General features: G+C 34.0%; 3 protein-coding genes across 7 annotated transcripts in view; 1 reads left to right on the top strand and 2 right to left on the bottom strand.

Annotated features, from left to right (window-relative positions):
• Window positions 1-241: 241 nt before the first annotated feature.
• LOC115453801 (protein brown) lies at window positions 242-10,630 on the top strand. Of its 2 annotated transcripts, XM_037442661.1 has the most exons (12): window positions 242-369; window positions 974-1,103; window positions 1,467-1,515; window positions 1,581-1,752; window positions 2,484-2,633; window positions 2,847-3,085; window positions 3,436-3,597; window positions 5,355-5,460; window positions 7,498-7,722; window positions 9,417-9,552; window positions 9,926-10,132; window positions 10,412-10,630. In XM_037442661.1, the coding sequence occupies exons 1-12, from the start codon at window positions 355-357 to the stop codon at window positions 10,591-10,593; spliced, it is 1,773 nt and encodes a 590-aa protein (XP_037298558.1). In that variant the 5' UTR covers window positions 242-354; the 3' UTR covers window positions 10,594-10,630. The 2 variants fall into 2 exon arrangements, with proteins under 2 accessions (XP_037298558.1, XP_037298559.1); XM_037442662.1 differs by lacking the exon at window positions 7,498-7,722.
• A 4,495-nt stretch (window positions 10,631-15,125) lies between these two features.
• Window positions 15,126-17,624, bottom strand: LOC119190559 (protein brown-like). The gene is made up of 3 exons (XM_037442747.1): window positions 17,603-17,624; window positions 16,528-16,827; window positions 15,126-15,199 (listed from the first exon to the last, which is right to left on the bottom strand). The coding sequence occupies exons 1-3, from the start codon at window positions 17,622-17,624 to the stop codon at window positions 15,126-15,128; spliced, it is 396 nt and encodes a 131-aa protein (XP_037298644.1).
• Window positions 17,625-19,653: 2,029 nt separating this feature from the next.
• Window positions 19,654-26,702, bottom strand: part of LOC115453234 (protein scarlet) — a 42,833-nt gene continuing 35,784 nt past the window's right edge. For 3 of the 4 annotated variants that reach the window (XM_037442660.1, XM_037442659.1, XM_037442658.1), the window contains exons 9-12: window positions 26,561-26,666; window positions 24,736-24,966; window positions 22,584-22,719; window positions 20,869-21,257 (exon numbers count right to left, since the gene is read on the bottom strand). In XM_037442660.1, the coding sequence (XP_037298557.1) occupies window positions 20,869-21,257; window positions 22,584-22,719; window positions 24,736-24,966; window positions 26,561-26,666 (862 nt within the window). Of the gene's footprint in view, window positions 21,258-22,583; window positions 22,720-24,735; window positions 24,967-26,560; window positions 26,667-26,702 lie in introns of all 4 variants that reach the window. The other variant, XM_037442657.1, reaches the window with a different exon arrangement.

Here is a 26,702-nt window from a genome sequence, read left to right as displayed (position 1 = left end):
TCAGTTGACCCAGACGGACACTCACATATGAGAGACCTACCACCAATAATTCACCAACCTTCTATTTTATTTAAAACTCCAAAGTGACACACTTAATTACCTGACTATACGTGCTATTTACAAATGTACAATACTAATTAGATAATAGAAATTCCTGTTCATTAAAAAGTACATTCGTACTTCATACTTGTGTCACAATCTCGTCTCAACGTATCACAGTGTTATCATGTTTAAACAATGATTCTGTTATTTGCGTGTCCTGGGCTTCATAACGATGGTGTCTTGCCTTAGACGCGTAGTGTTTTGTGCTAATTAGTTTATAATTAGTTGAGTGAATCAGTTTGAATTGTTACTATGGAGTTGAATATGGTATATTTTGCAAATTCTAATGTGATTGTTGTTTCCAAACTAAGAAATCTAGTGATTGTAGGAAGCATGAATTTTAATTCCTTTAAAGACGTGCAGTAACTTATCATTTCACAATTTTGTTTTAAGTATTGGGAATCCCTGGATTTTTATATCACGTCGGCGTAGTTAGTGTATTAAACATCACAATTCACAATGCTTCTCTCCCCTTGTAGTCTAGAGTCATGTGGTGCGTAAATTATACACACAAGTTCTCAAAGTCATACATACGTAAATTATAAAATTTCATGAAATAACTTTCTTATTGTTCACAAATAATTTGAAACAAGCACAATTGCGCACGTCAGTGACAAGATCTCGTGTTATATCGACTTTATTATAAATATTATTATCGTATAGCATATTATAACGTTTGTCTGTTTCTAAATAAAGATGATTTCAGTAGAACCCAAAAGTGTTTTTGTTATAGGTTTTATCAATCTTAGCAAGTTCTTTCGAAACCCAGGGATTCCATATATACTACTTTAATGTTTACTATTATCCTGAGATAAAAAAATATGCTTTTCAAATAATTTTTATCAGATTGTTTGCTCAATGTATCTTTTAGGTAAATAAACAGTTAGATGTAAACGATGACGAAGTAATTAGAATAAACGGTCTCAAAGTGTGGACGCCGGAGGAGAAGTCCTGGTGGAGACGGAAGGTCATCAAACCGCAAGGACTTATACTGAATGGAGGTAAGGACATATAAAGTCACGTGCGTTTGGTTTTTAATTTTTCCAGGCTAAAGTTGCTTTTGGTATTGAAAGATTATGTAGATATTAAGGAAAACATTTAATATAATATAATATACTTAGGTATTAGGAAAATAATTTTTACATTCAGATCATCACATATATGGTAATGGATCTAATATTATGTAAAGAAGGCTTTGTTACAAATTTTTGCACGCGACCGGGGTCGTTATTTCATATAGAAACGAACGACAAGACTTTAAATTAAAACCACTTAGAATGTTGTATTGATATTGGTATTTTGACCGTATTATATATTAATTATTGTTCATGGAGATAGAGTAAATAATTTTACGTTATGATTAGTTTCAGGGTGTATCAAAGAAGGCGAGTTTGCAGCACTGATCGGACCGAGGTGACATTATGTTCCATTCCTTCATCATTTCCCTCATTACCATAGTTGTTAACTTGAATTTGCAGTGGTGCAGGTAAAACGACATTTCTTGTGTCATTGGCTGGCAAATGTACCTTACCATCGGATGGTAGCGTGACGGTGAACGGTAGAAATGTCAAGCAGGGAGCTGTGGAAATAGTCCCGCAGTTCGAAGTGTTTATGGACAGTTTGAGTGTTAAGGAACATTTGATTTTCATGGTGAGTGGACTTAGAGTTTCCTTGTTAGGTTATCATAGTTGGTATGTTATACCTTGATAGTTATCTTATATCTAATAGATAATTTTTGGATCATTGAAGCGTGGAGAATAAAGTTGAACTCTGATAAAAAAAAGTCCTAGTCAGTTAGTACACTGTAAGGTTCATGTTCACCGTCTTGAAATTAATTTAAACAATTTAATAATTCCATGTCCATCTTTAATTTTTAAACTTCATCCAAATTAGTTTAGTAGGTTGAACGTAATACGATATAGTCAGATGGAGACAGCCATGGGATTAATATGGGTCAATTCATAAAATGTATTATGTTAATATCACTCGCGTATAGGCGTGGTTCACAATAGCTAAGCCGTGAATGTCATTGGTTAATCGTGTACACGCCTTCCATGAGGTAAGCATTATGTGAGAAAACATACTCAAACACTTTGAATGCTTTTGACCTATTGGTAGAAATTAAACGCTCATAGATTAGAAGTAAATCATCCTTGCTGTAACAATTACACCAGGTATTAGATACAAAACACTGCTTTTTCTTATTAAGAGATTTTTACCTAAAATAGGTACTATGTTATATGAATTTTCAACCGACTCCGAAAAAGGAGGAGGTCCTCAATTCATGTGTTTGTATGTTTTTTTAATATACTCTACACAGTTTATTTCGAGATTTCTGGGCTTATTCGAGAATCCTTTTTATATTAAGTATACTTTTTCAGACAGAAATGAAATTGGGTAATTATAAGAAACCTCACAATAATGTGATATTGAACACTTTGATACGGGACTTGAAGCTAAAGTCGCACCTCAACACACCAATAAAAGGGCTGTCGGGAGGGGAGAGGCGATTGCTCTCTTTGGCTTCCTCGGTAAGTTATATTTTTAATTTACCCGTAAAAGCTAAATTTTGTCCTGAATATATCCAACACGTCTATGTCCTTTACCTACAAAACTTTTCCATTCCATTTTATTCCCCGGAAAACTAAATGTATTAACAATAACAAAATTAAGTTTAAATATATTAAGTTTTAAGAGTTAAATGAAAATAAAACCCGATCAATTTTAATCCACTTTCTTTCCAGCTACTCTCCAATCCTCAAATACTGATCTGCGATGAGCCCACCACTGGCCTGGACAGTTACAACGCCTTACTGGTCATCGGCGTGTTGAAGAAACTCTCTTTGACTGGGAAGGTGGTGATCTGTTCCGTCCACCAGCCCTCCTGGGATCTGTTTAAAGAGTTCTCCTCCATATTACTGATGGCAGAGGGGAAACTGCTGTTCCACGGCACGCATGAGCAATGTAGACGCTTGTTTGAAAGGTGATTGCTTTTTATTTTGAAGTAAAAAGTAGAATAAGCAGCTAAAATCTTTGGTCACAAATATAATACACTTGGTAGTTGGAAAGTTGTTGTTATTTATGGAGGTTTTAACAAAAATATGACCTATTTGTTTGTATTCAGTTTAAGTTATTAAAGCACTTGTACGCCCTTAAAATTTTAAATCAAATAACTATTTAGACTACTATCCCTGGTTTTCATTCATATTTTTTCCATTTTTATTTCGTTAAAATATAGAAAATCGAAACTAAAACATTATTTATTGAAGCAACAAACAATTCCTTACGTAATTAATTGAACGCTACTGTATAACAATTAATCTTATTGATTAGCATAAATCTCCGCTGTCCGATGAATTACAACCCGGCCGAGTTCTACATCCGAGCGCTGTCGAACGGACGCGGGTACATTGAGAAGATTTTAGAAATGAGCCCAAACGGGTTCTCGGAATGCCGTGAGACTTCCGAGATAACGGATAAAGGTTCCATCAAAATGTGAGTATGATTGTCACTGAACGTGCAGAGACAGAGCCGTGTTTATTTATTTATTTATTTCATTGGTACACCAACAGCATATATATAGTAACAAAATTAAACTTCTAAAGACATAGAAATCATTAATGGCTGATATATATGCCCATTACAGGTATACACATTACACAACTATATCTAAATTACAAGTTAACTTCAATACCTAATGAAAAAAAACCTCCGGTGTTTTTAACCTCCTTAAAAATGGAGGAGGTTTTTCATTCGTACATTTATTTTTCTTGTTTGTTACCCCAGAACTCGTAATTTATTATCAGATTTTAAAAAATAGGAACCCGTATATTATGTATATAAATTATTTATTAGTTTTTCTGTGCTTGAAGGCGGTTAAATGTTATGTATGAAAGTTTTTATTTTGAACAGCGATTACTGCTCCAGAAATTAAGAATAGCGTTATTTCTATCTTTTCCATAGCGTATTATGAACTGTAGGATATAAAAACCAAATTCACTATATTATAATATTTGCAAACTTTTATTTCTCAAGAGACTCCTACCTTACGAATGTTTGCGCGGAATGCCTTCACGTGAAATATAATTAAAATAAGTGGTAATATCGTTGTTTAAATTACAGTGTAGGCTAGTTTCTCAGTAGACCAGGAAAAATACTGATGGAACTTTATTGACCGCTCTGGGCTTCCAGTGACGTTCTTGAGCACGGTCCTATCCCTGTTCGGACGCTGCACGTCGGTGTGTGACGGAAATTTTAATGGGTTTCTAATTCATGTGGTTGTTTTAAGTCACGAAAAAAAAACGAATAATAAAAGGTCGATGAACAACTTTAGAAACCAAGTATATTTTAATTGAATGTGGCGTTGGTTGGCCCTTTTGGGGTCAAATTTTACGTAATAAGTTGTAAAGTTTTTAATAATACTTGCCGCCCTATGGCTTTCTAAATGCTCCTCGTCACATATAAGAAGACCAAATACTAGTCTAATCAACAGAATAGTCATTACTTACATTAACAGATATGCTAACTAGCGAATAACGTAATATTTTGAAATTTTGCAATGCTTAAAAAGGCACCTCTAGAGTAAGGTTGAGTAAATCCAGTAATTAATATTTTAAAGACTACCTCGGTGGCGTAGTTGTATTGCATGCCCGGTACAATAGCGCTCTGAGGTCCTGGGTTCGAATCCCGGGTCAGGCAAAGTGATATTTGGGTTTTTCTGCTCAGTATCAGCCCGGAGTCTGGAATTTGTGCCCGATATGGCGATAGGCTCGCCCCCTATCACATCATGGGACGGAACATACTTGGCGAAAAGTGGGTGCCCTAGTTGCGCCTCTGCATACCCCTTCGGGGATAAAATGCGTGATGTTATGTATGTATGTATGTAATATTTTAAATCGGTACAAAAATTATTTTATTGATATCAACATATATCGGAGTTGAAGAGCCAAAAAAATTTAAATTCCCGTTTTTATTTTGTTTATTTTGTCACAGCAAAGAGCCCCACTGCACCTGATGGTAAGTGGAGTCCGATAGAATATCGACTGACGAGAAATGATTTTCCCACGACAGTCGATAAATTATGCCGGCATGTTGGAACCGGATATACCCAGGCTAATCCCAGAATGCGACACACTTACGTAGGCCACTAGGGCGGGTTTTAACACCTTGTGTACGGTGGTCGCTATCCGGGCGAATAGAAAATATACTTAGCACCTATCCTACCACCATTTATTATATAACCGTGTTTTTAGGACCCAAAGACATTGGTGCAAACAGGTAGAGCTCTTGTTATGGCGCTCTTCTATAAGTTTGAAGAGAGATATACGGAACCAATTACTACAATTATTTTTATCTGTGGTAAGTATATTTATTTACTGAGATCTTCGTTTATGGCCTAAGATTTAGTTTATAAAACATTTAATTAAAAGATTACTTATGTTTTCTGTTAATTACTTTATAAAAGTCGTGTTTAGTACAGGAGTAAATTTTGGTGTATACTCATACCTTGTCTATTTCTTGGGAAAATAGTACAATGCACATAATTTTAGAATGATGTTATATATTATAAACATTCATTCATTCAGTCTTTATTCATATACACCAAAAATCAATCAATCAACGATGCAAGATATGTACCAATACATAGAGTTTTAATAAAAAAAAAATCGTATACAGGGGTTGCTATCCGAATAAATAATAAATCCGGTGTCTAGCATGTGTGATATCTATCGTTTTGCTACATTTAAATTTATAACAACTAATAACATGCTCGAAATAGTTATTTGCATATTATTTTTCTCACATTTATTTAGCATGACCTATACCACATGTGTTTAAATAACTAATCAATCGAATAACAGTATTATCAATTCTCTGATCTGATCGTAATAAACGTAGACTATAAACTGTAAGCTATCGAGTGATCAATTCATAGATTCTAAATTAGTGCACATTTTCTATCGTTATATTATGTTTGAGAGTGGATCTCGCAAAATGTTGACGGCAAGGGAACATTGTAAATCACTATTTAAACTTGGAATATGCTCATATACTTAATTCCCATGGCATTAAGTCCGCCGGTAACCATGTGTACAAAGTGTAAAATCTATATCTATTCTATCTATCTATACTTATACTAAATCTGTAGAGAGGTCAATTCTGTACATGAAATATATTTCCAAAATAACTATCAGGGGGTGATTAGGGATCGATACTGATGCCAAAAATGCAATTAGTAAAATTTTTATCTGTCTGTCTGTCTGTATAACCGTTATAGAAACAAAAACTACTCAACGGATTTTAACGAAACTTGGTACAATTATTTGTTATACTCCTGTGCTGGTTATAGTATACTTTTCATCACGCTACAATTAATAGGAGCAGAGCAGTGAAGGGAAATGTTGGGAAAATGGGAGAAGTTACTCCATTTTTTAAGCTTCCGTCGCGTGTGCAACCTTAATGGTTAAAGCTACACAGAAATCATGTATGACGGAAATGTTCTCCTTAAAATTATGTATAAAATATCCCATGACAGCATATGTCTATCTTTTATGGTTGACTCACAATAACACGTGTAACTCCCGATAGCTTAGCAGTTCGAAGCTTTCTCATTATATTTGTCTACTCTTACGTTTATAACACTCTCAGTCATCCCTAATTAAAAAAGTTAACATTATTAAATATTCCATAAAAAACGAATCATAGAAATCGGTATAGAAACACCAAAGTTATACATGAAATACGCTAATAATAAGCCATCACGCGTGAATAGTGAATCATGCTATATGCTTCCTTCGATTTCACCAGGATCCCATCATCAGACTCTGACCGGACAATCGGACCACCTGCATACCACCATACATTAAAAAAACATCCCGACAAATTGAGCACCTCCTCCATTTTTGAAGTCCGAAATCCACGCGGGCGAAGCTGCGGGCGGAAGCTAGTAAATAAATAAAATTCGTCGGAGGAAATGATAAGATTGGTTTAGCAAGTTCTTGCAACAGTATATTGCAATATATTCCAGATGCGTTTGCATTAGTAATTTGCAGCAAGGGCTGCATTATTAGATTACCGTGACTGTCTATTCTGGTGAACACTTATTCACCAAGTAAAATTTCTTGCAGACGTTAACTTCCGCTAGTTTTCATGGTAATCTAAGCCTCGCTCTACACATTTTTGGAGTAGGTTACGGGGAGATTTTAGCTTAGCTGTTGAGATTATGTATGTTCCTAACGTCAATCTCTTCTGTCCAGAAATTGGCAAATATTAGAAAATTCACATATGCTGCACCTCGGGATTTAAACTCAGTATCTCCTGGCCCAAATATGCTACCACTAAACAATAAAGCCACGAGTTAATCGTGCTATCATAAATAACAGCGCGAATTTCCAGATGGCCTCCTCTCTCGTCATAGGAACCTGCTACATGGGGATATCAGGGAACACCCAGCGTGGAATCCAGGATATCCGAGGGTTCCTCTGGCTGATGACCAGCGAGGTGTGCTTCGGTCTCTCGTACAACGCTCTATACGCGTTCGACGCCGAGATAACTCTGTTTAAACGCGAGGCGGGGATGTATTCCTGCTCTGCTTATTTTGTCAACAGGCTGCTAAATTATGTAAGTAACTGAAATTATTGTAGTAATTATGCATCGAAAGCCACTTTGATACGAATATTTATACAAAAATCAATAGTCTTTAAAGAATCGTCATGATACTTAATCAGGTCGTTGTTGAATTAATTTCTTATCTATCTTCTATACTTATAATAAATCTGTAGAGAGGTCAATTCTGTACATGAAATATATTTCCAAAATAACTATCAGGAGGTGATTAGGGATCGATACTGATGCCAAAAATGCAATTAATAAAATTTTTGTCTGTCTGTCTGTCTGTCTGTATAACCGTTATAGAAACAAAAACTACTCGACGGATTTTAACGAGACTTGGTACAATTATTTTTCATAATCCTGTGCTGGTTATAGTATACTTTTCATCACGCTACAATTAAGAGGAGCAGAGCAGTGAAGGGAAATGTTGGGAAAACGGGAGAAGTTACTCCATTTTTTAAGCTTCCGTCGCGTGTGCAGCCTTAATGGTTAAAGCTACACAGAAATCATGTATGACGGAAATGTTCTCCTTAAAATTATGTAAAAAATATCCCACGACAGCATATGTCTATCTTTTATGGTTGACTAATAATAACACGTGTAACTCCCGATAGCTTAGCAGTTCGAAGCTTTCTCATTATATTTGTCTACTCTTACGTTTATAACACTTTCAGTCATCCCTAATTAAAAAAGTTAACATTATTAAATATTCCATAAAAATAATCATAGAAATCGGTATAGAAACACCAAAGTTATACATGAAATACGCTAATAATAAGCCATCACGCGTGAATACTAAATCATGTTATAAGGATTATTTTTGTATATATATAAGGTCGCGAACGCACAGGCAGGCGGCTTGCTTGGCACCTAGAGGCTAGCGAATCACGTAGCGAGTAGCTTCGTAAAACGAACATTCTCGAACGTTCGCGACCGGCTCCATTTTTGAAGTCCGAAATCCACGCGGGCGAAGCTGCGAGCGGAAGCTAGTATGTTAAAATATAAAGTATTAACTGAAAGAGGTTAGGTATTATATAAAAGACTACACAGCCCCAGCAGGAATAACACGCAACCTGCCAACGATATTCGAAGTTAAAATAACATTTGCCAAATTTGAATATGAGATAATACTTTTGGAATTCATGAAAAACATTTAAATGTGAAGGTCGAGGTGGGTCCGGGCGAAATTTTATATCCGTCCAGGTTCATGCAATTCAAATCTCATGTTAATCTGACTTATGACTATAAAATATATCGAAGTACATTATCACAAAGATTAGGTGATAAAGTATGAGTAGATAATAGTATAGTATAACTTTTGAATAAGATAAGATAGTAAAAACTTTTGAATAAAATACTCATTTTGCTATCCCTCCGGAGATTGTTCTTAGATAACGTGAATATTTGATATTATCGCTTAGACATATTAATTGTACGGCTGGTATTTGCATATGCCGAATTAATCCTGCTTTAGTTTTTGGTAATCCTATTAGGAGACCGTATATTTTATACTAAAATGAAACAAAATTATAATTTGGTGCCACATTTTTAATGTAATAGAGCCACGCTATATTATCTTAATTCTTATTTGTATGTTAAGAGCATCGCAATAGAGTCCTGACTTTTGAGTCTTTATTCCCTTGCCTTGAATCTAATTCTCTTAAGATCTTTTGTTATTTATTGTTGGTTTCCATTGTTATCAGATACCGAGATGCATAGTGTGGCCTATAACGCTAGTATTCATCGCGACGCTGGCAGTGGAACTCCCCAACCACGTGGTAACCGCGCTCGAGTTTACAGCAGCGTTGATCGGTGCAGGATTCGCTTCGGTGGCTTACGGTAACCCTCTCAATAAAAATAATGTTTAATAATATTCATATCCAAATCATAGGTATATAATTCTCTTCAGCGGTGATGTACACACTATGCTGTGTTCGTATCGTAAATCGGTTTTAATGTCATATATGTGGGAGTGTTTTTTGTAGGAGTAGTTAAGGGCTAAATAATGATATAGTGAAGATATATTCAGGAAAAACCACGGTTTCAGTACTTATTTCCTGGAATGCTGAAATATGTAGCTTTCTTCACAAAAATTAAATAGAACACAAACATATGTATAGCATAGGATCAGACGGAACTGCGCTCTAGATCTTGCCAGTTCACCTGCGTGCCACTAATAATAGATAACACTTTACACGATCCTCTTCCCCAGGTCTTGGCATGTCAGCAGTATTTATCTCGTCAGGAGTGATGGGCGACGTGATGCCGTGCGCAGACCTGCCTCTGTTCCTCATGTCCGGAGCCTTCCTGAGAATAACATCCATTCCCCTCTGGTTATATCCACTGAAATACATATCCCACTTTTACTATGCAATGGATGCTATCAGCAATTTGTATTGGAGACAGATATATTATATAGGTAAGTGAGATTTTTTGTATGTATGTAGTATAAATAGAAACTTGATAGTAAGCTCAATTGCAATATCAAATAATTAAACGATCGTGACAATGCCCATAAAAATAAATGATAGAAACAGTGACGGCTTAACCTATATAAGGCGTTATACAAGTTTACTGATTACAATACCTTCAAAAATACCTTTCAGAGGTTTGTGCGTCTCAGCAGATTTCCCAAATAAACCATCATCCATTCTATAGTTTATATATTTATTATATTGTATAAAATATTATTTTACAGATTGCCCATCTAACTCTACGACACTTTGCATCAAAGATGGGCCATCAGTATTATTAGAAAATGGCTATTCCGCGAACTTCATCTTTGAAGACTGTTTGGGGCTGATGTTTATAACAATTCTGTGGAGTTTATTGGCCTACTGGGGACTCAAACGAGAAGAGAAGAAGGGATATGCGTACTGAGTGATGTTTAGTTGTAAATAAACTTCCTTAAAGTGTATGTGTTTGTTTATCTCTAGGTTTGATTGGGTAGATTCTATTAGTTTTGTCTGTAGGCCGACTATATCGAGGTGATTCATTATATCAAGCGTGAAGCAAGGCTACAGATATATCTACGAAGGGTTTTAGAAAGGTTCAATGCAAATTTCACCAAATTGAAATGATGGATTTGGGAGGAATTTAATGCCTTATCTACCCCAAATATTGTATACATTTTGTAAAGAGTTAAGTCTCTCTCTTAGATCTCGGCACGAGTTCTCTGAAGTTGTGGGTGTTTAATTGCAGTAAATATTCATCATAGACCTCTTTGCTATTATACCGGTCTACTACTAAAAGCTTTTCCTTGTTGGTTTTGATAGTATTTTATTTAAAGCTCAACTCAGAGATACGATAAAGTTTCGATAAAAAATTATTACATAGATTTCGAATAATATTTCTAACATCTTGGTAATATAGGCACTGAAATATGCATTAACTTAGTATGCACGAAGCTTATTTGATTGGTGAAAGCATCAAGAAGATTAGAAGTAGAATTAATGTTCTAAAGTAGTACGTGTGCACACACCCTTATGTAACCAAAGTAAGTCATAGGATGTAACGTCATAATTAAGTTGCACGTGTAAGCCCAAACTTGTTTGCCGTCAGTCAAGGCCGGGTGGGAACTACAGACCCTACATTTTTTGTTCCGAGCCCACGTTTATTACCAACAACAAATTATGTTTTTTTTAGTTTTCGATTATAAATAAATTAGTTCTATATTTATATTGGTAAGTACGTTGTGTAAGTAATAGAGTTAACTGTTAAGAGAATAGGGTTGGCTCTGCTTTTAAATAATGTCTCATTTTCCAAAACACTTCGTTTAATTTTCACATATTTATGGAAGAGAGTTTTATTCAATTATTTCGAAGCGAGACCCTTGCAAAGAGACTATTTCGTTTAAACACCTTTGAGCATCTTTATCCTTTATGAATTTGTTTGTAAGTACTAATCTCAGGAACTAAGGAAGCGATTTAAAAAATCTACCATTACTTAAAACTAATGTTACTTAGGAATAATATTTAATTTCATTTCAACATTTTATCCCAGGGAGGAATTTACACTCAGACAAACTCAACAAAGGTAAACATAAATAAAAATAAGTATTTGATTAAATTATAATGTTATAAACGTGTAAAAACTTAGATAAACCGATTAGTGTCGCCACTAACAATGCGATAGAACATGATTGACACAACATTGTAAACGTTTGATTTATTGACGTGTTTATAAGTCACTTGATTTATTATTTTTTCAACTTTTATTGTTCTCTGACATTTAAATAGGATTTATTAACTTATCAGGTATTTAGTTAGTATGTATACATGTAAGTAGACAAGCTGTTTAACGTATTAAAATAAAAATATTAATTAAGTAGGATATCAAAAACGATTATGGTATATTTAAACGAATAGAATGGAGAATGATGACTTAATACAATGTAGTATACGTAAAAAATAGTCATGTATATAGATAAAATAGTATACTGAAATACAAGATTTGAATTATGCAAATCAACCCTGCTGAGTTCGTCATGCCTTCACAATTCTCACGGTTATTTGTTTCGGATACATCTCAGACAAGGAAATATAAATTAATCGACGTCAAAGAACATGATTTGTAAACGAAAATCGCCAAATATGTGTATTGTATAATACAGAAAGGTTTCCTCAGGTAATAGTAATACTAAAACTGTAGCTGTAGCTTGTGGGATACTAAATAAATACTGTCCCATTGCTGGGAAGTGGGCGTAGGACTCCTGCACAGGCATTTTATATACCGATCCCTACCAATTGTCTATGAGTCATAATATCAATAGAATTATCTAAACAACTCATTCATTACGCGTGTAATAAAAACAAACATTACAAAAAACAAATATTTTTACGAGAAACAAATTTGGAAAATTACCAGCACCGGTTTGGGAAGGTAAACCAGTTTCCACGGAGGGCCTGTCACGTCGTATCCGGTGGACTGTTTCTAATATATTCTGACCTTAATGCGCATGTTCACGCCTACATCTACCGTAAAAGTTTTCAAAGTTAAAATACTTACTTAGTTATATTGGAGGTGTTAGATTTGTTAAGTGTAGGACTGATTGACAATCGTGGTAGAAATCCACGCCTACACCTATTCTATGTGAAAAGGTTTTCTATGTACTTACCTTTTTAATGGCGTTTGTTTTGTGGTGACAATTCCAACCGCTGGCCTAATGGTACCCTTTCACTTCAATCGTTTTTTTTTTATAAAAAACAAATTTAACTCTTTGGCGTTTATTTTAGTGTAGAAAAAACGATCATTGATACGTATACAAAAGTTAACGGCGATTTGAAATTTTGAATATATTCAACTGCTTTCGTGGCTGACTGTACATAACAGCAACGTTATCTAAAACTAATAAGTACAAACGCACTAAACTCTTTAAACTAGAAGTTTAAAACTTCACATGTATAAAACCATAGCAGTCATCACTTTTTAATTGAAAATATACTATTTTTCTCACGCCGGACTTTCGAACTCAAAGCTCACTATACACAATATTAATTGTTCGATACTGTTGATGTCTCACAACATAATACTACTTCTACATTGCTTCCACTAGAAATAGACAAAACTGTAATACCTTCTCAGAGCAGCTACCGAATAGGAACTATAGAATTCATTTAAATATAATTTCATTGTCAGGTTCGAATTTCGAAATTCGAACGTCTAGTAAAGAGCATTTATTTTTATGTAATAAAAAGCAAAGGTATTACAAAACGTTATTGCTCACAAATAACATTATTTTTTTACCAATTTCTAGATTGTATTCCTTAATTAATTCCAAGTAATGTATTTGCAGGTGGAATCACGCTGTCTCGTTAGTTCATAATGCCATTACGTTAATGATTACCAATGTATTTTAAACTAGTTACCGGTGCGTCAGGTTTGACGCGTCAATTAACATACTATTTCCGATTGAGGTTAGTTTTTTATGCCAAACAATTTAAATTAAACATACAGGTGGTCGGATGTACGGGATCCTAACAGAATCCAAGTTCTCAGTAGTCAGATTCAATTTATGGGATTTATTTTATCACATGGGTAACGACGATCTAGGATTTGGTGACCGACCTTGGTTCAGCATGCCTGCGTCTATTTGGAAAAGTTATTTTTTAGGGCGACTATTTCAAATAATATACAAAAGTACCAAAGACTTTTAATAGTCGATAAAATCAGCCTGTAGTTACAAGCGTGATATTTTCGTGCAAATTGCTTGCAAAACTATTAAATATTTGCAGAAATTATTTTTATTGAATGTCATAAATAATAAATGGAGCAAATGAAGACTGCAACCAAGTTACTTAGTTATGTTTTTAGTATTGTACACCCACTTTCCGTCTAAACATTAAAAACCTACTCCAAATGGCAAAGTTTATTGGATCACTTAAATATTTGTTTTGTTTGAATTAAAATGCAAATGGCGATAAAAAGTTGTAGTGGGCGACACTGCGTCTGTTTACAAAATAGGAACGTTGCTGGATAATACCAAACATAAAGTTCGAGATGTTGGGTAACATTACAACTGTTAAGAAGTTTTCTGGACTGTTTGATTTGGTAGAAGTACTTCAAGAGTTTTGCTATGGATTCGGCAGATTTTAAAAGTTCTTTTAGTAAGGCTAGGTTCTATTAAATCACACAAAAGTTTACAAACTTTTGATTAGAGAATCAATAGTTAATATAAGTATCTCGGAAAAAATATATTTATAAAATAATATTTAAATAGCTTCCAAATGCCAGATGATAACGATCATAATATTGTCTTCATAATATTATGCAGACGAGCAAGTTTGTAACATGACAAAATATGTAGTAGGTCAACAAAATAAAAAAATAGTACGTCTAACTTTCAGAAAAAAATATAAAAATAAGTATAATAAAAAATATAAAATTCATCAGTTCTTTACGTTTTTAAATGCCATTTCATTCACATAAAACAGGATGTTTAAAATCCGAAAAGCCACGTAGTAGCGGAAACGGCTATAAAAAATTGAAAATAATATTATACATTCATGAAATTATGTGATTAGCCTAAATATTCACTTATTTATTAAAATTGAATCAAATGAACCAATTCGTGTGTATTTTTTTTGTAGATCGACAGGTGTTCATGGTAGGATAATTATATTAGCCCGGATAGTGACCACCGTACACAAGGTATCAAAACCCACCTTAGTGGTATGTCGCGTTCCGGCATTAGACTATATATGATCTCAAACGGGCCTGCGTATTGTGTCGGTTGGCGAGAGGTAATTAACTCGTCAAACTATATTTTGTGTAGATCCCATTCTACTTACCTAACGTGCACTGGAGTCAGTTTGCTGAGCCCGAGAAAAAAAAATGTCGGAATTAGTTTAAGAGCTAGTAATCAGTCCTAGGTCAATTACAGCTGTTGTCAATCTTTTGGCCTACCTGGAAGCTTAGCCGTTGAATTCGTTCTTTAGCCTCCTGTCACCCTTTAGTCTTACAATAATAGTGTTACCGTCCATGGTGACTGTAAAAAAAGATGCTGTCATCTTGAATTTTTATTACTAAGATTATAATACACATTTAACTGTTATCTAAATTGCTTTTTTTGGATTTTACGCTACTTTTTGGTGTTTTTATCTTATATTTTACATAATCCTTATCTTTTTGGACGTTTATAGATTATGTCCATTCTTGATGTCCGCCTTTTACTCATCTCCGTCACCTACACACAAATAACCAAATTAACCTTTTTAAAATAACATCTATTTCTATCTTCCCATTTGTAAGGACCTTGAAATCGTAAATATGCCGTGCGATTTTTGGATTTACATTTTTTTGGTATTAACATGTGTAAATAGAAATTATAGACAATATTATTATACATTTTTTTGAAAACTTAAATGCTAAATTTTGTATATTCTTTGAATTTAAATTTTTTATTATTAAATAAAATTCATTTAATGATGACAGCAGCAAGATAAAATCATCTTGTTTTTTTCTGAATTTTTGAATATGTCTGTTATAATGTAAAAATATACATTATTTTGTTGAAACATCAAATTTATATTTAAGGTTATTATTTTGTAAGGTATGTCTTTCTTAAATCCTGTTACGTAACATAGCGTGTCCAACTGCTTACGTCAGACATTTCAACTCGTTTGGAAATTGGAAACCTGAATATGTCAATTTTGTGTTGTCCACCTGACTTTGTAAGAAAAATAAATAATATTTAGATGGACTAAATTAGCATTGGTATTATTTATTTTAATATGACGGTATTATATACATTGCATAAAATAAAAAGGGTTAAAACTAATTATCTAAATGTAAACCTTAAAACAAAGCATTACGCAACCACGACATATACGTAAATAAATTTAGACATTTAACATTATACTATAAACATCACATAAAACTATAACGTTATACAAAATAAAGGTATCCAGTGCATAGAAAAACAGGAATCCTTAATAATGCAGCTTGTATCAAATCAAATGTCAAAATATTCTTAAAAGTCTAAATGCTTGGTCTTTTCCTTTATAGTCTGTAAATTACATATCTAATTTCTTAAGTTCCTTGGGGACTATCTTTACAAATTGTTTAAAACATTACCACCCAACGCTTCGACGACTTCATTGATTAATTGTGTCGACTATCGAGGGGCAATCGTCTCTCGTCAGTCGACAATTTATTGGACCCTACTTCACTTACCATCAGGTCCAGTGGAGTCATTTTGTCTTGCACGCGTAAAAAAATCCACAATCTAATAAACAGGCGTACCTTTACTTCTCTTAACAACCATAATAAAGGAAATAAGATTGCCCACAAAATACATTATTAGGAGACACCCACAATTCCTCCAGAAATGGGAGTCTTCGTAACCAAATCTGTTGAGGACTTCGGCACCAGTCCTGATGCAAGGCATGCCTTCAGCGTCCGCACAGCTGATGTTATCAACCAGGTCCCATTGTAGGATGGATATCGACTCAGTACCATAGTAGAACCCGGAGATGTATCTTAGCCAAGAGTAGTAGGGAGAAGCGCTGGCTAAGTTGAGATATATTCCGGAGAACATGAGCCCTATTAAGTCGAAAGGCACCGCTATCAAGGCAGCTGTCTCCATCTTGTCGAACGTTGCTGATAGAAATGACCCTGGAAAAGTATCAAACATGTTCATTGTATTTTTTTCAGTCTTTTTCCTATTAGAGATACACATATTTGCCTCCCGGGATGTATTTCCGTCTAGTTCAGTACTTAAATGAATTCACCAATCTAAAACGAGGTTTAGCTTAGGAAGAAAACTTGTACAAGTCGACTCCTGCAAGAATTTTTACTATGTAAACAGTCACAGTAAGCAGACTTTCGCAAGTTTTGAAGCTTGTATGACTTGCAGCAAGTCGCATGTGTTAACACTAGTAGTAGTTGTTCCGTTAACACTAGTAGCAACATTAAAATGTTGCTACTAGTGTTAACGGAAGTTCTTGGAATATATTGTTGGAAAAACTGGGAAGTCTAACCTCAGCTTTAGAGTTTTTTGAAATAGTAGAGCCTGTTTACATTATAATGACCGGCATGAAAATATCTGTTACTTAATACTTTTAGTTATAATATAATACACTAGACAAGGCCATTGTGAGATCTCCTTCTCTCATTACACGCAGCTTTACAAAAACATAACCGAATAAAATACGGACAATTTAAAAAATTAAGAAGTAATTTTCTATTATTACGAGTCACTTGCCTATAAGTTATGTAATGAACTTAATTTTTGAGTAATGATGGGATGTAGGAATCGGAATGAGGTTGAGTTTATTGACCCAAAGATTTGATCACACGGATGCACTTACAACTACATGTTGCGCTTTTATCAATTGAAGTCCTGGCAGAATATCCAGAATAACATGATTTATAACAATGTTTTATTTACCTCCTGGTAGTGGGCTTCTCATATGTGAGACTGAGAGGCCGCCTGGGTAGGTAATACCGCAATGTCTATTACTGCCGCCCAGCAGCAATTTGTGGTCACTGTTGTGTTCCGGTTTGAAGTACATTGTAGCCAGTGTAACTACTGGATATAATGAGACTTGACATCTCATGTCTCAGGATGGCGAGCGCAGTGGAATACCGAACAATACTTTGTAATTCAAGGTGTTGGACGGAGTTTCTACTGTTTATGGCCGATCGTATCACTTACCATTAGGCGAACGGCAAGCTCGTCTCATCATTCCAGGCAATAAAAAAAACATCACTGGGAAATTGTGTTTATTGAATATGAAAACCTATAGGTTTGGTAAATCGTCTAATAATTCATAAATTAAAAATGTTTTTAACAAGCTTAAAATTCGATGTATACCACGGCAGAATTAAACAAATGCACTATCTCATAGGACGGAACTACAATTAATTATAATCCTTACACAGTCCTTATCTGATTTCAAATGTTTGTCGAGTTGCAGCATTATTATACCATGCACTTCAGAATGCTATGCGTCACGGACACGCAACATGTAGGAGAGAGAACCAATGCGATACTTCTTTCAGTGATATCTATTATTTAATTTCATCTTGTGACGGCAAGTATACTTTGACTTAGAGTTTTTAGGTCAATATTTAGATTAAGAATTTTGAAAATTAGAATTTTAGATTAGTTTTTTTTTTAATAATTGCCTGCTCAATTCTTAAGGTTGACATACGGTCGCCTATAAAAACTAAATCGAGTTCTTATGTGTGAAAATATAATTCCAATCTAGACAAGTTGAGTAAAAATAACTCAAAAAAAATATTTGACGTGGAAATCCCCCCTAGAACCCACCTGTCTACAAACCATCTGCGTTGCTACTAAACCAGAGGGTTGGTTCATTTGTGTATTTATTTTAAAATTTATTACGTACATTCGTTTAGACGTCGCTAATAGGATCATTATTAATGTGAAATTATTTTAAAATGTCAATGACTATTATGAAATCCTAAACTATATTTATTTGTTTGTAAATATTCTTTGCAACACCAAAATGAATATTCGTAGGTCAGTGATTATATGAATAAAAGAATTTGATTTATGAAGTATCAATAATTAGCATATTCTTTTGTAAAGAATTAGTTGACCGAGGTTCGGAGAATGATTGTATTGTAAGTTAGGATTTTAGTGAAATTAATGGATGTTTAAATCTATATGTTGTTGCTTCCTTTTTTCGTTTTGTGCTTACTATGTTCTTATGATATTTCTTGATTGAAGTTTTACGTTGCAATTACATTAGCTGCCGCACAAGACCACGGGCAGATAGGTATGATTGGAAACCAGCGCTAATCTAAACTCTGGTTTCGTTTAACACAAGTTTAGTGATTTCTTTTTGCCTCTCACTAATATTATGTTGGCTTTAATTAGTTGTTTTTGTTAATTTTAAAGCTATAAATGACTCTGATTTTATTTTAGTTTTTATTTTTAATTTATTAAGGATTTTTATTTCAGTACTTTATGGCAGTGCGTTTATCATGAGGCTTTAGATTTTAATTCTAAATCACATGGTCTAGCACTTGAGACGATATCCTTTAAACTGTAATTCATCTGTATTTATACGTCAGGGTTTGAAGGACACATTGCAACAATAGTCATCTGCTATAATGCATAATATGCTAAGTTATCTGATACATTGGGCAAGAATCTAAACACAGATTCTAGACCTAGAAATCGAACCAAGGTCCTATTGCATCTCGGCCTGTACTTTACCTTAAGATATGATGAATTCGATCATTACTTCGCTACTTACCAACGCAAGAATCGTATGTATATAATACCCGTACGAAATTGCAAATACAGCACAGCCACAGCACAAACTACTAGTTGAGCATCCGCAATAGGTGATTCAGCACATTTTTAGCTCTAAAGAACTACGACAAAAAGCAATGCAGTATCGAAAAAAACGCCAGGGACCATTTTAATATAAGCAGGATTAACAGGTAGTCTAAAATAATTTACACTAAAGTTTGGTACATTTTATTTGTTGAAATGGTTTGCACTTGGCTTTAATTCTAAAGTATGTTAATGTCATAGGTACTTATTAAAATGTATTAGTGTATGTACAAGATACTCCAGTTCGTTAATTTTATTACAAACAAAAAAGAAATCCTCTTTCAAATTAGGTAAGATAGTATACTTGATTAAATTTCAAATAATGCTATTATTTAAAAGAAATGAATTTTGATTTATCGCACCTTTAGAAATCTGCACTTGGCCTTAATTCTAAAGGAATAAGGTTGTTAATGTAATACTTGAACTAAAACCTATTAGTGTATGTACAAGATACTACAGGTAGTTTATATTATTACAAACAGAAAAAAATCTTCTTTCGAAATTAGATAACATAGAATACTTCATTTATTTTCAAATAATACCACAACGCGAAAATTAAAATAAGGAAATTGTGATTTATCACGCTTTCAGAAATCATTTATTGAAGTAAAAATCTTTTCTATACGTAACACTCTGTAAAAGTTTGTTTACACTTGGAGTAGTAAGACCAACTATTAATCTTAAAATTGTATGTATTCAAAAACTTGACCTGAAAAAAGGTTTTAATCTATTTTTAATCATACCGATTTTTTTTTGTAATAGCTATAATTAAAATGATTATAATTTCACACAATTTAAATTTCCTTTTAAGACAACTGTAAAAAAAGGATAGGATTAGGGACAAGGATTTCCCGTAGGTAAGTACTAAGTAGACATTTTATTTTTATTTACTACTCTTAAATTACATAAATTTTGCCAATTATTTATTTTTTATTTGTTGATGATGAAAACGACACAAATAGCTCACATTAAACATTTTATTTTTACCTAAAACACATAGAAAAATACATTATCTCAGAAATATGAGTATTATTTAACGCAATGCGAGGCACACAAACATTTAACTTACATTACGTATACGTGATTAATCATTTACCCTGTCTTAACTATGGAACTTAAAATAAATTTGTTACTTTGCTAAAAAGGAATGTAACTAGAAGTATGAAAAGCTAGGCTTTAAGGTCGAATAGAATCAAAGGTTCTGATTGCGTTTTCATAACACTTGTAGGAGAATTCTTCTAGCATTGAGGTATTTATGGGACCATAAGGTAACTTACTTCCTTGTCTACCATCTTCAAGAAACTAAAGTTTAATTCTGAAGCAACTAACTCCCCAAGCAACCTTTAGTACACAGGAGCGCCTCTACTTCTCTTCACAACCATGATAAAAGCGACGATGTGGGCGACAAAATACATGATAGCAAGGCAACTGCAGTTCCTCCAGAAGTGTTCTTCAGCAAACCCGTAACGTTTGAGGACATCGGGTCCCGTACGGATGCAGGGCATGCCCTTAATCGCCACGCAGTCGATAGACTCGATCGAGTCCCACTGGAGAATCGATATCGATTCGACGCCGTAGTAAAATCCTGACACGAAACGCAGCCAAGAGAAATATGGCGAGACGCTGGCCAAGTTTAGGTAAAGACCTGAGAACATGGTGCCGATCAGGTCGAATGGTACCGCTACTAACGCTGCTGTTTCCATTCTGTCGAACACGGCTGATAGGAATGATCCTGAAAGGGGTTGCCAATTAGTTTTGTTGATGTTGGGTGACGCAGGCTTATCGCCCTTGAATGGTTTTATGAGCTATTTCAAATAAGGATATGACATTGCACTCCGTTTGTCTAAGATTGTTTGATTAGATTTTATCTGATATTTTGTGATAATATTTTTTTTTATTATGGGGCTGTATGAAAAATCATATCTTGAGAAAAAATATCTTTGAAATAAAAATTATTTAACGGATTTTATCGCGGTTTTTTATATTATTATTTTCTCCCGACGTTTCGAAGACTTTGCAGCCTTCATGGTCACCCGGGGGGACTGAGGTGTTGTTCATCCACAAAGTCAAAGTTACAATATCTAACTACATTTTTCAAATATACAACTTTTTAAAATTTTTGCTGTTGACGGTCCGATCTACGCAGAATGAGCTCACAGTGTCTTGAGGTCTGGCAGCCGGTCTTTTGGGATCCGATTTAATTTGTTGTTGTTATCCTTGCCAAAGAACATCGATTCCTGCCTAGGATGCTTCGCGAGGCTATTGAAATTAAAAAACACCCAAATTTCAATAGGGAAGATGGTTGGAAGCTTGCGCAATCCTGGGATCGTGTTCTACATTTCATTAAATCGGATACCAAAAGACCGGCTGCCAGACCTCAAGACACTGTGAGCTCATTCTGCTTAGATCGGACCGTCAACAATTAAAATTTAAAAAAGTTGTATAAATGTAAAATGTAGGTAGATATCGTAGCTTTGACTTTGCGGATGAAAAACACCTCAGTCCCCCCCGTGATCATGGAGGCTGCAAAGTCGGGAAAAACGTCGGGAGAAAATAATAATATAAAAAACCGCGATAAAATCCGTTACATAGTTTTATTCCAATGTATAACATTCGCGTAAACATAAGAAATCATTATAAAAAATATCTTAACGGAGCGATAAAACTGCGTCGAAAACAATTTAGAATTTTGATATTTTAATGGTTTACACTTTTGACTGGTGCCTAATACGAATTTCATATTAATTTTAGACATTTATTTGCATACCCTGAGTTTTGCCTTGACCTTCACGTAGTACTAAAAACACCCTCACCAAGAAAGTTAGATGCGGGACAAAAGAAAAATCGTTATTTGAAATAAAATTCGAGTTAGTGAATATATTAAAAGCATTTAGCATTTCTACAAATTAACCTAAAACCTGTACTATCATTCCGGTTTTAAACATAAACCCCATACAATACGCTGCACATTTCCACAAACCAAAAAAATAAATTACTGTCTTAAGTGTAGAAACCAACTTTATTTACCTAAATATGAGGAGATAAACTAAGAACTTACCGTAAGCATTAGCATAGTTCGCGCACAATACGCACACGAAGCTAAAACCGAGCCATCCGACGAATCCGCCCCGAAGGCCGACAGACAAGAATATGAGTGACGCGAACAAAACTGGCTCTATTATTGCCCGAGGTATCTGCAAAGGAATGTTTAGTTTAACTTGTGAACTATTAAAATACTTATTAACGAGGGATTTATAGAAGAATATATTTTTTACTGCTCGTTTAGCGAGCGTCGTGTACAAGGCGGAAACGTACTATAACAGCCCACATAGGTGTGTTGCGTTTTAGAATCAGCCTGAATATATCCTGTTTCAAATAAGCCGGCATAATGGTGTACTCTGACGATGGATAATCAATTCAGCGTCAGTCAATACTGTCTGGACTCCATTTGTTTATCATGAAGTGCAATAGGATCACTTTTGCTTCTCGTATAAATATACTTAATATATTAAGAAATTATTGGATATAAATACCACCGTATTTGATAACAGAGCTGCTTCGCTTTCTAGGGCGCAGGGTAAAGTAAGACATGGAGTAATATTACTTTAAAATCGAAGGAATGTATACTGGAATAAATGCTCACAGCATACACTCTACATTTCTTCATTAATGTATTTAATCATTTAAACAAGTACATAAATTATTCTAAAGCAAATGTTCATATTATCAATATGACACTACATTGCTACACAAATATATAGTTTTATTTGTGCTCATCAAAATGTCAGTATTTTATTGATATTTCTAGGTATTATGCTTTAATAAAATTTATGACATTGTATTTATAACAAATCTTACTATATTACGGGAAATCAAGGTCGGCGATTATAACTGGTTCGATACACAATGCGAGCTACTGCCATTATCGTCTTGTCTCAGTAAGTAACAATGACAAGTAACTGCTATGATTTAGTAAACTGTCATTGCTATTCACCTTTCTAGTATATAAGATAAATTATGTAAAACAAAGTGATGGTCAGCAACGTATGAAAACAAAAAAAATCACTAAAGCTAACTCATAATATCAGCCAGTCGCGCGCACGATATAGCGCTGCCAACTTACACCTACCAGCATGCTCACTCGCCCTTCATAAACAAGCAACAACTAAATTATAATTAAGAATAGATTTCCGAGACACCTACAGCGTATCTTGTTTATAGTTAATTTTGATCATAACGTTAAATTATCATATAAATTGCTTATCAAATGCAAAATAAACACCAAATGAGTTCAACGCCCATGTGATTAGTGCATCTAGAAAAGAAAATCGCAAGCAAATAGGTCACTTTACAAACACGTGATATCATGTTTAAAACATATTACATTTTAAATAGATGATAATAACCGTGGGAAATGTCTTCAGATCGTTTTGGTTACCGAACTCGTCAAACTAGTATGAAGAAAAACTATTTAACAAAAAAAAAAATATCTCCTTCAGAAAACAAAATAATAATTTTACATCACCGTGGTAGTTACAAAAATATTGTTTGCGTATGTTTTTTCGTGTATTTATCTTGCTTAGTTAGAAATCTTAATTTAAGTGGTATTTGAAGACGATTTAAATAATAATAATATCAGCCCTGTATTATATACTGTCCCACTGTTGGGCACGGGCCTCCTCTACTACTGAGAGGGAATAGGCCTTAGTCCACCACGCTGGCCCAGTGCGGGTGGGTAGACTTCACACACCCTCGAAAATTCCTAAGGCTGTTTAATTTTGTTAAAATGTTTTTATACTTTGCTTTTTTGTGTAAATATGAAATAAACTCCGTCGATGGTATGGCTGTATTCCGCTCACGGTACGACTATCGCGCTGCGGTGTTACACCTCTCTTTTACCCTTGAAAGGGTAAAAGGCGTGATGCTATGTATATATGTTACGTAAGAAATAGTCACATGAAAGCAAAATTTAAAATATCGTTTTCTTGACGACTTACGTATTCCTGATATTTAGTTTAAGAAGCAAGCCACAGAACAGATTTAAAAAACATCTAAATTGGTTAGAAAATAACGGAGTTCTGAAGTAACACTAAGGGCGCGTCCACAACTATTGCTCAAACATACCTGTCATTTAAATCGCATTGAACACATCTGATGAAACGGTTGAGCCATAAAAGAAGAAGACATCTCAAGACACATTAAATACTTACCCAAAATATCATCTTCGAGAGATAGTAAGGTAGCGGAGCATACAGTCCACTTGCAGTCTCTCGCAGGAGTATGGGCACTTCGTTTGGAAACGTGATGAACACCGCGTAGATGAACAGGAAAATGGTCTCCGTGATGGTGAGGTACAGCAAACCCTCCACGTTTTGGATGTCGCGCTGGTCCAGCTCTTGGAAACGGCCGATGTATGGTATAGAGATTATGAGTCCCACGAACTGGTAATAAAGTTTTCAATTAGTTATGTGATGTTAATCTCTTTTATTTTATTTTTGTGAAGAAGAAATAATCTTTGGTAGGAGCCCGAAAGTGTGTAAGCTATTTGAAGTTTTGCATTTGTTTACTTATGTGCGTGAATGTAGAACCTAGTACTAGCACTTTTAAATTATAGGACACATTTAAATATACGACGGACTCTATAAATATAAAAGATTTTACTGGGTATTGATAAACTATACATTCTAATCACAGTTACAAATCAAAATAGATTATTTTTTATTTTCAAAACCACCACAAACACCCCTCAGCACAATATTTAAATAAACGTCCCTGAACTTTAAAATTGGTATCTTAAACAGAGATTTTTGGTGTTTATCGATCTTAATTCATTTTATCATGAATTCTAGTGATGACCCTGACACGGTCGATTATTGGAGTCTATATTTATGCAATAGAGATCGGCAGTTAAGATAACAATCATCAAATTATTCAGAAAAAACGTGTTGGTATTGGATACCACTATAACTGTAGTGTGGATTATTTCAATATTCCGTTTAGTAATGATTTTGTTTTTTTATGTTAAGGTAACTGGATTTTTTTGTTCCTTTTTTTCCGTAAATTTACCATAACAAAACAAAGATTATAAAATGGGATCAAAAATATATACTTCGCGCTATAAGAAAATGTGCTATAACATTTTTACATAGGTTAAAATAATGACTCAACAAAAAATACTTATACATTATAATTATATTATTCTAATGAGAAAAATCACGAAAGAAAATTATGGATTGTAATAGCACCGGGTACTTAAAATAGTAAAAAAATAATTTAATTATTATTTAACGAAACACAAATTTGATAATATAGCATAATATAATGATATTGTATGTTTATTGTGCACTTTTGGTCACATTCCAGGCCTAATGAGGCAGCTCGCTGCATATTATTATACGGTTCATGTTTGGTAAAACGTCGGACTCGTGTGACGAGGCAATAAACAAAATTTTATTGATCTTCTATTGAAATGGGTTATTTTACTAATAAAATAAATTGTGTTTCGATTATTTTATTTTTTCACACACCGAACAGAATGAATGGCTTAATCCCCGTTTTTTTAATATGGCATTTAAAAAAGCTAATATTAATATGTATAAATAGAAAATTGCATTTTTGTATACATAATTTTAGTAACGGAGTTTTTTTTTCTATTATTTTTTAATTTATCGGTGAGTTTATTGCAGTATGCAGCCGGTATATTTTCACGACAACGCGTTAAAACATAATGAAAACACTTCAAAAGGTGATATTTTCGAAGTTCCTAAATAATCAAAACTAGAGCATTGGGTATCCGGTATATTCTGCCAGAAATTTCTCAGGATTCAATTATTTCTATTCCGGAGATTGATTTATTTTTCAAATATTATGCCAACCATGGAACTTCCAAAGGTCCAATAACCTTAAAAGGTCTTTAATATACCATATAATCTCCAAAACCGCGAGTATTTGCTGGTGGAATTAACTATATAGGTAACAAACTTCTTCTTTGACGACCTATTATAAAAATACGTAAAATATTAAATATTTTCTTACCATAAATAATAAGAATTCTGCTATTAATATAGAGCTGCTGTGCTTCATTTGTTGAATGTTTCTCCAAAATAACCAGTAGAACTGTACGAAATAATTCACTTTGACTCTGCGAACAAATACGTTAATATTCAATTATTATTGT

Source organism: Manduca sexta, chromosome 25, assembly GCF_014839805.1.
Source record: "Manduca sexta isolate Smith_Timp_Sample1 chromosome 25, JHU_Msex_v1.0, whole genome shotgun sequence".
Classification (NCBI taxonomy): domain Eukaryota; kingdom Metazoa; phylum Arthropoda; class Insecta; order Lepidoptera; family Sphingidae; genus Manduca; species Manduca sexta.
This window is presented reverse-complemented; position numbering and strand designations above follow the sequence as displayed.